Genomic DNA, 16,129 nt, shown 5'->3' on the forward strand with positions numbered 1-16,129 from the left:
TTTGAGCCATTACAACTGGAAATCTCCCTGAAAAATAAGTAATGCTATATAGCATTTTAGTATGTGTGTAGGTAATTTACAGTTGGAGAAATTAACATTATTCAGGTCAAAGATCCAGATTACTGTGTGAATAATTTACTTTTTATTGTGTGTGTCAGCCCGTGACAAGCGTAACTTATTATGGGTAATTACCTTATGTTCTTTTTCTTATGTTCTTTTTGTTTCTTGACTACTGTAAATATATTTCTGAATATAAAAAAGAAGGCTGCCAAATATGACGAATAACTATTTTATGTATTTTTACACAATAAATATTTGTTACAAATTAAACATTATAAAAAGTATATGATTTATAAAGAAAAAAAGTGATGTGGTTTATATCATCTTCTGATATAAAATTTTAGTACAGTGTGCAAATCACCTCTAAAAGAAGAATCTAGTGAGTAGCAATGGACAATATCAGAGAGGTGAAGGTAATGGTTTCTTTACAATTAAATTTACTGGGCAGTCACTGTAGTTCTCGGTAAGGTGCTTTGAGGAGCTGCTTTTTGACTCCTTTCTGCAGACAGACGTTCTAGGCGCTCGGTGTAAAATCCATTAAAATCCAATCTGTTAATGGAACGAAAAATTGAGGTTAATAGGAATTTATGAAAGACTAAAAACCAGGACAAACCATTAATGCTCTTAAATACTCTCAATAGGTATACGTACAGTAAAGAAATGAATTACATAGAATATGAAACCTATAATACATTAAGGCCCCCTTGTATGAAGCTGTGGTAGGGTTTTCTATCACCTACCACTGCGGTAAAAGCTCCAATACTCATAGAATTACGTTGGAGTTGGAGTTTTTATTGCAGCAACCGGCAATAAAAAAAACCCTAACAAGCATAAGTTTGTTTCTATGCATAACCTAAGGGCTCCTTTTACAAAGCCGATCTAGCGGTTTTAACGCAAGCACCGGATAAGCGTGCGCTATAGCGCGCAATAGCCAGAAATCTACCACCTGCTCCAAAGGAGGCGATAGCAGCTAGCGCGTGCGGCAATTTAGCGCACGTTAAGGCCCTAGTGCGGCTTTGTAAAAGGAGCCCTAAGTGTAAAAATGTTCCATTCTTAACTGTTCTCTAAAATGAACTGTGTGAAAATTATAAATAATAATTTTTTTTAAAAACCCTAATGCGACTTGATAAAAGGAGGCCTACCTAACATAGCAACCATCTCAAGCAATAAAAAGAACAGAATATAGCTATTAATTCTAATATTCAGAAAAAAAAATAATGCGATTAGAGAGGCTGGTATGGATAATCAGTTAATGATATCAGTAAAATCTTTAAGGCATTAACACTAATACAGAAAATTGAGCAAAGTCCCAACACTTCCAGTCAGGAGGGCTTAATCTGTCTCTTTTCTAGTCTACCCAACAAAGCTTTGTCATCTTAATTCTGAAGATGTCAATTCAACAAAATATTAGTTCATTTGACTAGCTGGCACTGCAAATTTCCTTCAAGATTTTTGGCCCTAAAAGAACTCTGTTTAAAGATGTCAAGAAAATCTGCTTACCTGTAAATGATATTTATCATGCTGTGTTCACAGTCATTAGTGCTATAAATACTCAGCTTATCCAACAGATCAAGGAGGTGTGTGGAGAAATTGCTGTCAAACTTATTGATTGTTGCTTCAAATCCAGATGTTGAATGAAATGCATCAACGTGCTCTGCTAAATACTAGAAGAAAACACCCAGGCATCAGAAATATACAGGATCTATGTTTTTAGGAATACTTACAACATATTTTTTGCAATTTATCAAATTTGCATAACTACAGGAAAAATATATTACTTGCAGGAAATATAAACCAACATATTTTAAGAAAAACATGATGGCAGATAAAGGTCAAATGGCCCATCTAGTCTGCCCTTCCTTAGTAACCATTATCTCTTTCTCTCTCATCCCATGTGCCTATCTCAGGCCCTCTTGAATTCAGACACAGTCTCTATCTCCATCACCTCTTCTGGGAGACTGTTCCATGCATCTACCACCCTTTCTGTAAAAAAGCATTTCCTTAGATTATTCCGGAGCCTATCACCTCTTACCTTCATCCTATGCTCCCTCATTGCAGAGGGAGCATAAATAAAAGACTTGACTCATGCGCATTTACATTACGTAGATATTTAAACGTCTCTATCATATCTCCCCTCTTCTGTCTTTCCTCCAAAGTATACAGATTGAGATCTTTAAGTTGTCCCCCTACGCCTCATGACGAAGACCACACACCATTTTAGTAGCCTTCCTTTGGACCAACTCCATCCTTTTTATATATTTTTGAAGGTGCGGCCTCCAGAATTGTACACAATATTCTAAATGAAGTCTCACCAAAGTCTTATATAGTGGCATCAATACCTCCTTTTTCCTACTGGCCATAACTCTCCCTATGCAACCTAGCATCCTTCTAGCTTTTGCCGTCATCTTGTCAACCTGTTTGGCCACCTTAAGATCATCACATACAATCACACCCAAGTCCCACTCTTCTGTCATGCACTTAAGTTCTTCACCCCTTAAACTGTACTGTTCCCTTGGGTTTTTGCAGCCTAAATGCATGACCTTGCATTTCTTAGCATTAAATTTTAGCTGCCAAATTTCAGACTATTCTTCAAGCTTCGCCAGGTCTTTCATGTTATTCACACAATCCAGCGTGTCTATGCAAATTTTGTATCATCCGCAAAGAGGCAAATCTTACCAGACAACCCTTCAGTAATATCGTTTATAAAAATGTTAAAAAGAACAAGCCCAAGAACAGAACCTTGAGGCACACCACTGGTAACATCCCTTTCCTCAGAGTGATCTCCATTGATCACTACCTTCTGTCACCTTCCACTCAACCAGTTCTTGACCCAGCATGACACTCAGTTTATTTATTAGAAGTCTGTGTGGAACACTGGCAAAGGCTTTGCTAAAATCTAAATACACCACATCTAGTGTACATCCTCTATCCAATTCTATGGTCATCCAGTCAAAGAAATTGATCAGATTTGTCTGACAAGACCTACCTCTAGTGAGTCCATGTTGTCTCCGGTCCTGTAATCCACAGGATTACAGAAACTTGACCATTCTCTGTTTTAAAAGTGTTTCCATTAATTTGCTTACCACAGAAGTCAGACTTACCAGCATGTACTTCCCTACTTCTTCCTTACTTCCACTTTTGTGGAGAGGGACCAAATCCGCCCTTCTCCAGTCTTTAGGTACTACTCCTTAAGTTCCTTCAGCACTCTCGGATATTCACCATCCGGCCCCATCGCTTTGTCTACCTTTATTTTAGCTAGCTCCTTATGAACAGAGCCCTCTGAAAATTGATCAGGGTCTATTACTTCTCCATCCCTATGCATGTTTGTCTTCTGTGTTCCCGCTTCTGGAGCTTCAGCCATGAACACAGAACAGAAATATTTGTTAAGCAATTCGGCCTTTTCTTTATCAGCTTCTACATATTCCTCCCCTTCACCTTTGAGTCTCACAATGCCACTTTTGTACTTCTTCTTATCACTAATATATCTAAAAAAAGCAGGATATTAGTCCTGAGGCATGGGGACAAGATTATTTAAACAGAGTGAGTCAGAAAACAATGTAAAAATGAAGCTGGTAGAACTTTCTAGTTCAGAGAATTATATATGTGCAGGCTATTCTGCACTGGCATCAGTTTTGTACATTACTATTATCAGGAGAAGCCAACCTCTACAGGAGATCATGGTTTTATTTTAGGATTGGTATTCTGCTGTCTTTGAAGAACATTTGTAATAGGTAAGCAACTGTGCTTTCTTGAAGGACGAGCAGGATATATAATCCTCACAAATGGGACTCCCTAGCTACAGGATGCCTAACAAAAAGGGAAAAGAGCATTTTTTGTTGGTTACCAGACCATTTTTTTAGACAAAGGCAACTTGGAGATAATAAAAATGCAAGGAAATAATTCAATCTGACAGTGCAACCAAGCAAAATCCAAAAATCACATCTGTATCAGATTCAAAAGCAAACCAAAATACCAACATATCCCATCCTACCAGTACCACATAAGTACTGTATTTCCCCATAAATAGGCCGTGACCTATATATGGATTTGCAAGCCAGCACAGTGGGTGCCAAGCCCGCTCGTCCGGCAGGCCAGCCGGCTCCGGAATGGGGCCGAATTGGCCCAACCCTGCCCATGTGCTTAAGGCCACGCCCACAGGAGGAGCCTAAGGCTCCCGGGCCTATTCTGACTGGCCCAGGCACCTCAGGCCCCACCTGTGGGCGGGGTTTCAGCCGCCTGGGCCAATCCGGTCCCATTCCGGAGCCAGCTAGCCTGCCGGACGGGCGAGCTTAGCACCCGTCCGTCCAGCAGGGTTGGTGGGGGGCCATCGGGGGGGCGGACGTTGGGAGGAGGGGGGTTGTGTCGAGGGCAGGAGGGCCTGGGATCCCTCCTGCCGTATTGTAGTGGGGGGTGGGGGATAGGAGGGTCTGCCTGGGCAGGAGGAGTTGGCAGTTCAGGTAGAGGGGTGATCGCATCGCGGTAGGGGAGATGAGGCATCTCTCCTGCCGCGATGGTTGCGGTGGGTGGGTGGGTTGGTTGCCGGGCCGCTGAACTGATCGCGCCAGCGGCCATCAGCTCAGCGGCCCCTTTTTCGGCACTTAGACCTGTTTTGACTTCGTCTAAGTCAAAAAGGTATAAGTGCCAACTAGGCAACCTGCCTAAGGTTTTGGTTATACCTGCTGCACGCCTAGGTGTAGGTCGGCCCACTGCCCGCCCTTTCCCCTCCTCTAAACATGCCTCTTTTTTTCCTGTGCGTTTAGTGGCAGGGGAAAGGCCTAAGCTGGTTTTAGATACGTCTAAAACCAGTTTTGGTTTTGGGTACTTGGACGATCAGGCTTTTTGATCGTCCCAAGTAGCCATTTAGGACACTTTTTAGACTTTTTTTTTTTTTATTATGAACCCCATAGTATCTGCAGGTACCTTCAACAAATTGTTTACGTATCTCTTGAAACACAGTTAGTGGGGGGTGGGGGGGGGGGAAAGGGGTGGATACGGGGGTATTTTCAAAGCTCCATGGTTTGAGAGTACATTCTTTTTAGTTCTACAGAAAAATAGTATCAGAATAAATATTTTGCCTATTTGCTTAAGGAAGTGGGATAATAGTGATGGTTACTGGCAATTTTTTTTTCTATACAAATCCTTTTCAATGCTTACATTTTTTCAGAATTTAAATTCTTTAAAGAATCGGTTAAGTGCGCCATTCTACCAAGGTTTAAAATGATCTGACAGTGGTAATTCTTGATTCATATTCACTCAGCTAAACATGCATATCTAGCCTGTACTGTAAACACAATCTTTCCTATAAAGGGAAAGGCAGAGACACCAGTTGAATCTATTTTTGAAACAAAAGGTGAAAACAAAATTAGTTTCTCCCCCCCCCAAAAAAAGGAATAACTTCCATCATGGCAACTGATTCCATGGTAGATCTGTTAAAAAGCTCAATTATTCTATTCTGGTATTTACTATTCACTTTGTCTTCCATAGTGATTCTAAACAAATTACAATAAGAGGAGACCTACAGTTTAGGTGATGTACATATAGCGAGTTTTTAGTTTGTAGGCATTACATATACAGTAGCAAGATGACCAATAATATATACCGTGAACCAAAAAAAGCCACACCAAAATGTTTTTTGTCATATCTTCCACAGAACCCAGCCGATTCTTATGAAATTTTTGCTCCGGCATGGATAGCAAGTGTCGCCAAATAGCAAGAGAAGCAGGAATAAGCCAGACAACTGTGGTTAGGATAATTCATGTCAATCTGAAATTAAAGTGTCTTAAAAAGCGTCGTGCCCAAGAGTTAACTTTACGCAACAAAGACACATGCCTGAAACGGTGCAACACTATTCTACAAATGACATGGGCAACTTGCTTAGTGTGTAAATGCAAAGGGGTGTTCATGGGGAAGGAGCATGGGAGGGACCGTTCGTTTACACTGGTAGCTTACAGAATACTGTGTTATGCACTCAAATATATTTATTACATTACATTACATAAGTGATTTCTATTCCGCCTGTGCCTTGCGGTTCTAAGCGGATTACAAATTAGAAGATATCTGGACATTTCCGAGAGAATTACATAACAAAGATTCAAGTATGTTACAGGATACCGTGGGGAGTAACAATACATTCGGGTAACAGAAGATAATTACATAACATTGAAGGAAGAAGTTTACTGGATACAGATGGTGGTTGCTTATTTAGGTATCTGAATATATATTGGAGGTATGGTTTGAGGAATTGACTAATGTGGTATTCACGAGGGAGTATGCATGTGCGACTAGGGTGGAGGTTAGTATGTAGGGAAGTGTTTTTTGAATAGAAATTTATGCACACACATTTAAGCCTGCTACTGATATAGCATAAGTAGGCATGTCTAAATGTAGGCACATAGATGCCAACTTAGCTAGTATTCTATCATGAAAACTTAGCGCACAAATGCTGCATTTAAACTCATGCTCGGCGTACTGCAACCAGGAGACTAACTTGTGGCTCCCAGTTACAGCGCTGCCAGCTGAAAGGTTGATGCCATTTCATATACAAAAATAATAATAATAAAAAATTAGAATACAAATACTTTCAATATTTTTATAGGCTTTAAAAGACAAGAGTATTGACCTACGCTTCTCTGTGGGAAGCTTCATTATACAGGATTCAATTCTAACCAAATCCACTTGTCACTTTCCCTATGAGTCACTGGAGCTAAGTGCCAAATTATCAGGCAATGTTCTGTTCTCGTTCCAAGAATAACTTCGTGTTTAAACACAAATGCAAAACTATCAAAATATTTTACAACAAATAAGCCAGTGTCTATTGTGGAAAATAATTTAGTGGTAAAAAAAAAAAAAAAACAACCAAAACCCCAGGCACATTTGGAAAGCATGGCTCCTTGGGACCAGGATTGAGTAACCTCCTCTGTTGTCTCCAACACTGGATAAAAATTAAATGTACCTTAATGTCTCAAAATTGAAGCAAAACTGTTTTAGTAGAACTGAAAAACCAAAGAAAAATCTCTCCTGAATATTTTTGAGACTAAACTTAAGGTAACAGAGAGAGGGACCTCTTGCAGAAATATAGGAGCAGATACAAAAAAAGCAAGGGAGGGTGAAAGGCCAAAGGGCTGCCTAAAAAAGGAACTTGAAAAATTAAAATAATAAAATCAATTAATAAATTGTAATTTTGATCTTTCAAGCTCTTTAATTAATAAACAGATGATAAATTTTAAAACAGGCATAAACACATAAATAATAATTAGTATCAAATAAATATTCAAAACACACAAATTGAAATGAAGAAGTTTGATTAAAAAGGACTTGACATTTACGTTCATAGTTTCTTCTATTGTACTTTTTATCCATATACTTAAATATTTTATACCCTCTTCCTTCCAGAGAAAAGGGAATGTATCAAATAATCCTTCTGTACAATATACATTTAGTGGAAGAACCTCTGATACAAAAAAATAATTTTCTGATCGATATTCAAAACAATTTAAGTACGCAGGAGAGGCTCCTGCCTACTTAAAGCATGCTCTATGGGCTGGCAACTGATAAGTCAGTGGCACTTAACTAGGTAGTGCTGCTGAACATCGGCTCTGAGAGGCCATTTCTGAACTGGTCTGGAGTGGGGGAAGAGCTGGCAAATATGCAGGTACTGGCAATATTCAGTGCCAATGTCTGCATGGTGACGGGACAATTGCACGCCAGACACCAGCGCGCCGACAATCAAGCGCTGACAATTCGGTGCAAGACACAAGCGCGTCGCGGGAAAACTTAGTTTTAAAGAGCTCCGATAGGGGGTGTCTTTACTGCATACTGTTCGCGCTGCCATGGGGGGGGGGAGTGCAACCCCCCCCATTATAGAGAAACTGAACTTTTCCCCCCCAAAAAAATCAGAAAAAGTTCCGTTTCTCTATAATGGAGGGTTTCAACCCCCCCAACAGCAGCGCAAACACTATGCAGTAAAGTGGGGGGAGGGGGGGTTCCCCACTCACACCCCGCTTCGAAGCTCTTTAAAACTAAGTTTTCCCACGGCGCACTGGTGTCTTGTGCTGAATTTTCTGCCCTCCATTGTCGGCGCGCTGGTGTCTTGCGCACGACTGGCTATGAACCATCTGCATAGCTAAGTGACCACATGGGACCACAAAAACATCTGTCCTAACACATGAACCCTCCTTCTCACCCTCCAGTCCTCAGAACATGCATATTACCCTCTCCCCCATCCCCAGATCACTGCCGGCCTACCTTGCCGATCACTGGTGAATTGTGGGTAACAGGCAGGAGCGATGCCTATTCTCTCTTGCCCATCACAGCCGCCCCTTCAAAAGGTCTGGTGCAACCTCTAGTGTACCTTATGTACCTTCTGACCCACTTTCTTCATCCTCCAGAAGGTACATAAGTAGAATGCTACGATCACACTACCCTCAATGGCAACCAACTATTGACCTTTTGCCATTTAGAAAATGGTTATTCAATCCTACTCCATTTCCTGTCTTTTAGCCAGTTCCCAAACCTCTGGATAAGCCAATAAGAGATCCCTGTCTATTTTACACTGCTTGTTCATTTCCCTTCCTTTATCACTTCATCCCCCATCCTGTTTAAATACAAATAGCTTTTCTAAACCTATTCAACTTGTTCTCTAAATAGGAACAGATTTAAGATGTTATTAATAGTAACAGATAAGGAGACACCAGCTGAACATTTTTCAGTGTTAGAATCCCTGCCAATGTTGCCCAAATACTTTTGCCTCCTTCCTTTATCAAGTTAATCCATTTCATTGTTATTGACTGCAACAATGCCAAAAACTAAGAACACTTTAGAAAGCCAAAAAACATCTATGGCTTTTCTAAGAAGGAAAAGGGGTGAAACTGAGGAGATCTGAATGTAAAATGAAAGTTTTACTGACATAAAATTCTGTCACCTCAAGCATATAATCATGTATTGAATACATTTCAAAGAGGAGTCAAATGATTTGAACTTTCCTGAGTGGAGGAAGGAAGGGGAGGGCAAAGAAGCCAGGTAACTTGTGTATTGGAGTTGGGGTTATAAGAAAACAGACCTCAGTTCCTGTATTGGTATATTATGTCTTGTTGTTGAATAACTAATTTGTTTCTGCATGTATACCTTCTTAAGCTTTAACAAACAGATATAAACAAGTAGGTGCGTTAGGCCACATGGGCTAGTAATCTATGAATAAACATAGAAACCCGCTTTTCTTTCTAGAATATCCTTGAGATAGGTGGACAGTAATTCTGTAACAAGGCACTTAAGAAAGGTGCTGGTTATGGCAATTATCTAGCTCAAAACTACATGTGCTGGGTTTCAAAAGAAATGAAGGCCATGTCTCTCAGACAGAAACTGTTATTGCAATGGATGGGCTACCAGAGGAAAGAAAGAGGCAATATAGACAAATATTCAGGTGATAAGCCTTATATAGCCCAAAGCAGCATGCTTTTACCTTGCTTGTCAGCTTTTTTTTCATAGCCTCCTCCAAACGTTCAGTCTGAGTTGGGGGACCCATCATTGTTCCATGTTCCAATGTCAGACGATCCATCTCATTTTCAAGCTTTATGCTCTGGGTAAACCGCTGTGTGTGGGAAGGGAAAGAGAGCAACACATGAAACCCAAAAGTTCATTTGCGTAAAATACATGGCATTATTAGGCCCCACCAGCGCATATATGAAACTAGCAGGACATTGTAAAATGATATATCCAAAAAGAGGAAACCCATTCCTGATTCATGAGGCTGATGTATTTTTCTATGAAGCTTTATCACAAAACTGCAAATTCAAAAATATCCACAAAACCCTCAATGGAGGCCAGATAATATGTTCTAGAAAATGCATGATTAGTTCCTGAAGAACAAAAAAGAAAGATTAGGTTCTTACCTCAATATTCTTCTTTCTTGTAAATGTGTCTAGTAGTCCTGAATGCTAGGGTTATGCATCTGAACCCGCAAGTTGCACAGAATGATAACACATCTTTCAACTCTGCCTCCTTCTCGGTAGGCTTGCTCCTGCCCCCTCAGTATATACAAAAGCAGTCAAGAACCACTATAATGGAAGATATCACCGGAATGAGGGCAATGGGGAGAACTCCCACACACTATATTTCTTTTCTGCTCTGAAACAAGTATAACATCATCAAAATTATACAAAACTGTGTGAAAACGGCACTAACATTTATGGAGCTTGTAGCTATTCTGCTTCTTGGTGCTAAGCAGAGTGGAAATGACTACCTCTGAGTATCCTTTCCTTACTAGGGTAGCCTGCTCAAGAGCCATGCTGTAAGCCCAAAGTGTTCTGAATTCTCTATGGGGATATTTTTTCTGTAATGGCCCCACAACTATGGAACACTCTGCCTCAGTATCTAAGAGAGGAAAGCGATCTGAAACATTTTAAAGGCATTCTGAAGAGCTTCCTTTTTAAAGACGCTTTTAATTTATAATTATATTTAATGATTACCATTTTTTTCCCCCCGCTCTAATCCTCTTTTTTATTTTGTTTACCTTACCTGCTGTTTTTACCATTTATGTTTTCTTTTATACATACAATTGTAGTTCTGCCCTTTCTTCCCTCGTGTGTCTGTTAGTTTGTATGATAGTATGACAAATTTATGTAATCTTTTATAAATAATTTAATCTGTACACTTTTGTTCTTTTATTTGTAAATCGCTTAGCAAATTAAATTAAGCGATTCAATAAGTTAAACTTGAAGAGCCTCTTCTCTGGCTATGGCTGGACCAATGCGCCCAACCTTGTGTTCCTGGGCTCATATCTTTGACTGTAAAAGTGATCCACCTTTGTGTTTGCTGTAGAGGCCATGAGATCCATCAGTAGGCATCCCCACCGCCAAACAATGACACTGACTGCTTGTGGGGACAGCAATCACTCCCCTAGGTTGAGCATCTGCCAACTGCCTGAACATTTTCCACTCCCACAACAGATGAGCTTCTACCCACTGAAAGAAGAGCTGAGGCTCTAGACATAACGGGACGCTCCTGGTGTCTCCTTGACGGTTGATATAGGCTACCACTGTCACATTGTCTGAGAATACCTTGACTGTCTTGTTTTCCAGGGACTTCTTCAGGGCCTGCAATGCCAGCCAAATGGCTCTGAGTTCCAGGCGATTTATGGACTTTTGCTGGGTTGGGGACAATGACTCTGAACTAGTTGACCATTGCAATGACCCCCCCCCCCCCACCCCAACTGTAAAGGCTAGCATCGTTCATTAGGATCTCTTTGGAGGATATATGGAATGGTATGCCCTTTGAGAGGGAAGCTATCTACAGCCAACAACATAAGCTGTTCCTCACTTCCTGAGTCCATGGAAGCGGTTGCTGATGCGAGTCTGTCCAAGGAGACCAGTGTATAGGAGAGAGTCTTGTAGGGGGTCTCATGTATGCATTGGCCCAAGAGACCACCTCTATGGCTGCCACCATCGACCCCAGGACCTGCAGATAATGCCACACCTTGGCAGCTAGACTCAGTAGCAGGTCTGATATCTGCTTCTAAGGCCTCTGGCTGACTGGCTCTGGAAGAAAAACCTGGCCTAGAGCCATACCGAACAGAACTCCCAGATACTCCAAGCACTGGGTCGGCTCTAAGTGACTAATTGAAGCTGACTATCCATCCCAAGTCCTGAAGGAGTTGGACCACTCTCTAGACTGCCAGTTCATCCACTTCCTTGGATGAGGCCCTGATTAGCCAATTGTCCAAATAAGGGTGTACTTGGATCCCCGCCTTGCACAAGTGTGCTGCTATCACCGCCATAACCTTGGTAACGATGTGAGGTGCCGTGGCATGGCCAAAGGGGAGAGTGGAGAATTGGAAATGCTGCTTCAATACATGGAACCACAAGTACCTCCTGTGAGCCAGAAAAATAGGAAAGTGGAGATAGGCCTCTGTCAAATCGAGGGAGGCAAGAAATTCCCCAGGCACTACATTCACAATGACTGAATGAATGGTCGCCATGCAGAAATGCAGTACTTTCAGTGCAGCATTGACCGATTTGAGGTCCAGAATTGGTATTCAATTGTCTGAGCCTTTCTTTGGCACCATGAAGCATATGGAGTATCTGCCCGAGTCTAGATCCTGAAATGGCTCTATGGCCCAAGGATCCAGGAGCCATTGCACCGTTGCCTAGACTCTGAGGGCTCTCTTTGGATGGCCAGATGGTAATTCTACAAAGAGGTTCAGATAGGGGGCACAGAACTTGACTTTGTAACCGTCTTGAAAAACCTCCAGGATCCAACGATCTGTACCTATCTGTACACAGACTGTCCAGTAAGCCCACAGCCTGCCCCCTATCTGGGGGGGAGGGGGGCTGCTGACCTGGTGTCATCGCGTTTTCTTGGAGGCTGGACAGGGGCATGCACCAAAGGCTTGCTGTCTTCAGCCCCTGCTGAACATCTGTAGCGACCCCCGAAAGGACCTCTGCATTGCTTGGGCTCCCACATAAGAACGGAATCTTCCAAAAGCCTTGAATATTCCTGCACCCAGAGTTTTCTGTCCGGCAAGGCCTTAGGTCAACAGTCCATAACGCTGGCCATCAGATCATCGAGACTCTTTCCAAATAGCATCTGCTCCTTGAAGGCAAGCCTACTGAAGGTGGCCTTAGAAGCCAAGTCTCCTGCCCATTGTCTGATCCAGAGCATTTGTCGGGTGGAGAAAGAATAGGCTGACACCTTGCTCATAACCCTTATGATGTCATACAGAGAGTCTGCTAAATAATTTACCCCAGAAAATCATCTGAGGGTCCTTATCTTCCTTCAAGACTGGGACCTGAGCTAGCTGAATATGGCAAGCACATGCCATAAAGGAAACCACTGCTGCCACTTTAATTCCTAAGGCTAAAGCTTCATATTGCCTCCTGAGTGATATCATTCTGCAAGTAACTTGTGGGTTCAGATGCATAACCCTAGCATTCAGGACTACTAGAAAATATGGCTATTTTCAACACATTCTACAGATCACAGTGAATCATCATTCATATGTGAAAGGTTGCCATGGCCTGCAAGTCTGACATGTAACTAAACATCACTATTCAACTTAATATTCACTTAATCAATGCTGTCTCCACTGTGCAATGATTACAGCTCCTGGAGAGGGCCACTGTCCTTTGCAGTAAACCAGTAATCAAGCACAGTATGTAAGAGCAGTAATAAGAGAGAATATAGGCATTTCTTTTCTCTATGATTAAACAGCGGGAGTGCATACCTGCATACAATTTGTGAACATCACACAGACGGACATAAGCTTGGAAAAAATCTTCAGAAGCTCAGGATTGGTTAACATGCAGTCCTTCAGGCAGTTATCCAAGAAACTGGTGTGGTGGCTCAGAACCTCATCAATATTGGAGGCCTGTAGTGTGAGGATATAAGATCCAGACAGAGAACAATCTCATAAGATTGATAGGTTTGCCAGAGATTTTCAAAAGAATAAATTCTGAACAGCAAATCACTTTGAGAGAACATATTTAGTCACAGTGAAAAAGCACCAACATTTCAAAATGATAGGAGGTGCTAAACACAATACAAATTACCCCTCCCTGGACCCAATTAAAGAGTGGTGAGAACTGGAGATGCTCAGCACTACAGAGCTGGCTCCTATGCATTGGTGCATACTGCTGGGAAACAGAGCTTAAATAGACATTCTTATTTGCTGCAAAATTCAATTGAGAAGGTAGCTGAAGGAAAGATAACTAAGAATATTTCCTCTGCTTTGTTTATAACTGTAATTGGGAAAAGGGATTTTTTTTTTTTTAAAAAACAACCTTTTATTTGGCATTGTTGCTCAGAAGCAATGTGTGTCTTCTATAGCCCTTATGGGCCAAATGCCTGTTTACTTGGCACTACTGCTCTCGTTCAACATCAAGTTACATAAAGCAGCCATTTCACAATCTGCCCATTAAAAGAATTTATCAAATTTGTAACTAAACACAACACAGCAATAGGAAGAACTAATTTCCAGAAGTATGAGATTGCAACGTAGGCAATCTGATTAGTCCATCTCTGTGACACAGTGATGGTGTAGGGGAGCTAGAAATCAATTCACAGATGGTGCTTCCCAGGCTGGCTGAAGCTAGGTGATTCTTCAGCTGCAGCACTTGAATTCCAGGAAAGGAAGAGCTCGCCAATTTTGCCCCAAGGACGTGTGGTAGGAGCCTATTCTATAATGGATCCTAGGTTCTATTATAGAATACTAGCATAACCTGATAACAATGTGCCTAACATTAAATATATGTACAGTGGTGCCTCGCATAACGGACGCCTCGCACAGCGAACGCTGCGCACAACGAACTTTATGTCTTGATCCGTACAACGAACTTCGTTTCACACAACGAAGTCGCCCGAGCTGCATCCTTCCGCGCAGGCACTGCGCTTAACTGCCCTCTCTCCGCCTGGTTCCCTCTTGCCCCCCCGACTCCCCGACACGATCGGGGCAAGAGGGAGCTCAAGCCCTCTTGCCCCCCCGACTCCCCGACACGATCGGGGCAAGAGGGAGCTCAAGCCCTCTTGCCCCCCGACTCCCCGACACGATCGGGGCAAAAGGGAGCCCAGGCCCTCTTGCCCCGCCGATTCCCCGACACGATCGGGGCAAAAGGGAGCCCAAGCCCTCTTGCCCCGCCGATTCCCCAACTCCCCGACAATATCGGGCCAGGAGGGAGCCCAAGTCCTCCTGGCCACGGCGACCCCCTAACCCCACCCTGCACTACATTACGGGCAGGAGGGATCCCAGGCCCTCCTGCCCTCGACGCAAACCCCCCCCCCCCCCAACGACCCCCCCCCCCCCCAAGAACCTCCGACCGACCCCCAGCCGACCCGCGACCCCCCTGGCCGACCCCCACGACACCCCCAACCCCCTTCCCCGTACCTTTCTGTAGTTGGCCGGACAGACGGGAGCCAAACCCGCCTGTCCGGCAGGCAGCCATCGACGGAATGAGGCCGGATTGGCCCATCCGTCCCAAAGCTCCGCCTACTGGTGGGGCCTAAGGCGCCTGGGCCAATCAGAATAGGCCCGGGAGCCTTAGGTCCCTCCTGGGGGCGGGGCCTGAGGCACATGGGCCCAACCCGACCATGTGCCTCAGGCCCTGCCCCCAGGAGGGACCTAAGGCTCCGGGCCTATTCTGATTGGCCCAGGCGCCTTAGGCCCCACCAGTAGGCGGAGCTTTGGGACGGATGGGCCAATCCGGCCTCATTCCGTCGATGGCTGCCTGCCGGACAGGCGGGTTTGGCTCCCGTCTGTCCGGCCAACTACAGAAAGGTACGGGGAAGGGGGTTGGGGGTGTCGTGGGGGTCGGCCAGGGGGGTCGCGGGTCGGCTGGGGGTCGGTCGGAGGTTCTTGGGGGGGGGCGGTCGTTGGGGGGAGGGGGGGTTTGCGTCGAGGGCAGGAGGGCCTGGGATCCCTCCTGCCCGTAATGTAGTGCAGGGTGGGGTTAGGGGGTCGCCGTGGCCAGGAGGACTTGGGCTCCCTCCTGGCCCGATATTGTCGGGGAGTTGGGGAATCGGCGGGGCAAGAGGGCTTGGGCTCCCTTTTGCCCCGATCGTGTCGGGGGGTCGGGGGGGGCAAGAGGGCTTGAGCTCCCTCTTGCCCCGATCGTGTCGGGGAGTCGGGGGGGCAAGAGGGCTTGAGCTCCCTCTTGCCCCGATCGTGTCGGGGAGTCGGGGGGGGGCAAGAGGGCTTGAGCTCCCTCTTGCCCCGATCGTGTCGGGGGTGCCAGGGACTACACGGAGTCACCCACCGTACCACCCGATTCGGGTAAGCGCAGGTATCGGTGGGTGGCTTATTTGCGGGGGGGTGCCTTATTTTACATTTTTTTCTAAAAGGGGGGGGCTGTCTTATTTGATGGCCCTGCCTTATCATCGGGGAAACACGGTAGAAAAAAAAAAAAAATGAACAGTTAAGTCCCAGTTTTTGCCGCTGAGACTCTGCCCTCTCACTGTAAAATTAGACTCTACTTAGTCTGTCTTTAAATTTAAAAAATGTGTGTTGTTTTAAAAAACAATTATGTTTTTAGATGTATCTAAATAAAAATAATAACCAAAAATTTATCTTTTTTATGTCATCTTA

The 16,129-nt window shown here is 43.7% G+C and overlaps 1 protein-coding gene across 4 annotated transcripts in view; it reads right to left on the reverse strand.

Moving 5' to 3' along the window:
* Positions 1 to 273: 273 nt before the first annotated feature.
* Positions 274 to 16,129, reverse strand: part of TUBGCP2 (tubulin gamma complex associated protein 2) — a 75,947-nt gene continuing 60,091 nt past the window's right edge. For all 4 annotated transcript variants that reach the window (XM_033940803.1, XM_033940807.1, XM_033940806.1 and 1 more), the window contains 4 exons: positions 13,277 to 13,420; positions 9,518 to 9,646; positions 1,561 to 1,724; positions 274 to 609 (listed from right to left, as the gene is read on the reverse strand). In XM_033940803.1, the coding sequence (XP_033796694.1) occupies positions 498 to 609; positions 1,561 to 1,724; positions 9,518 to 9,646; positions 13,277 to 13,420 (549 nt within the window). In that variant the 3' untranslated portion in view covers positions 274 to 497. The remainder of the gene's footprint in view (positions 610 to 1,560; positions 1,725 to 9,517; positions 9,647 to 13,276; positions 13,421 to 16,129) is intronic.

The sequence above is a fragment of the Geotrypetes seraphini genome, chromosome 4, assembly GCF_902459505.1.
Source record: "Geotrypetes seraphini chromosome 4, aGeoSer1.1, whole genome shotgun sequence".
NCBI lineage: Eukaryota > Metazoa > Chordata > Amphibia > Gymnophiona > Dermophiidae > Geotrypetes > Geotrypetes seraphini.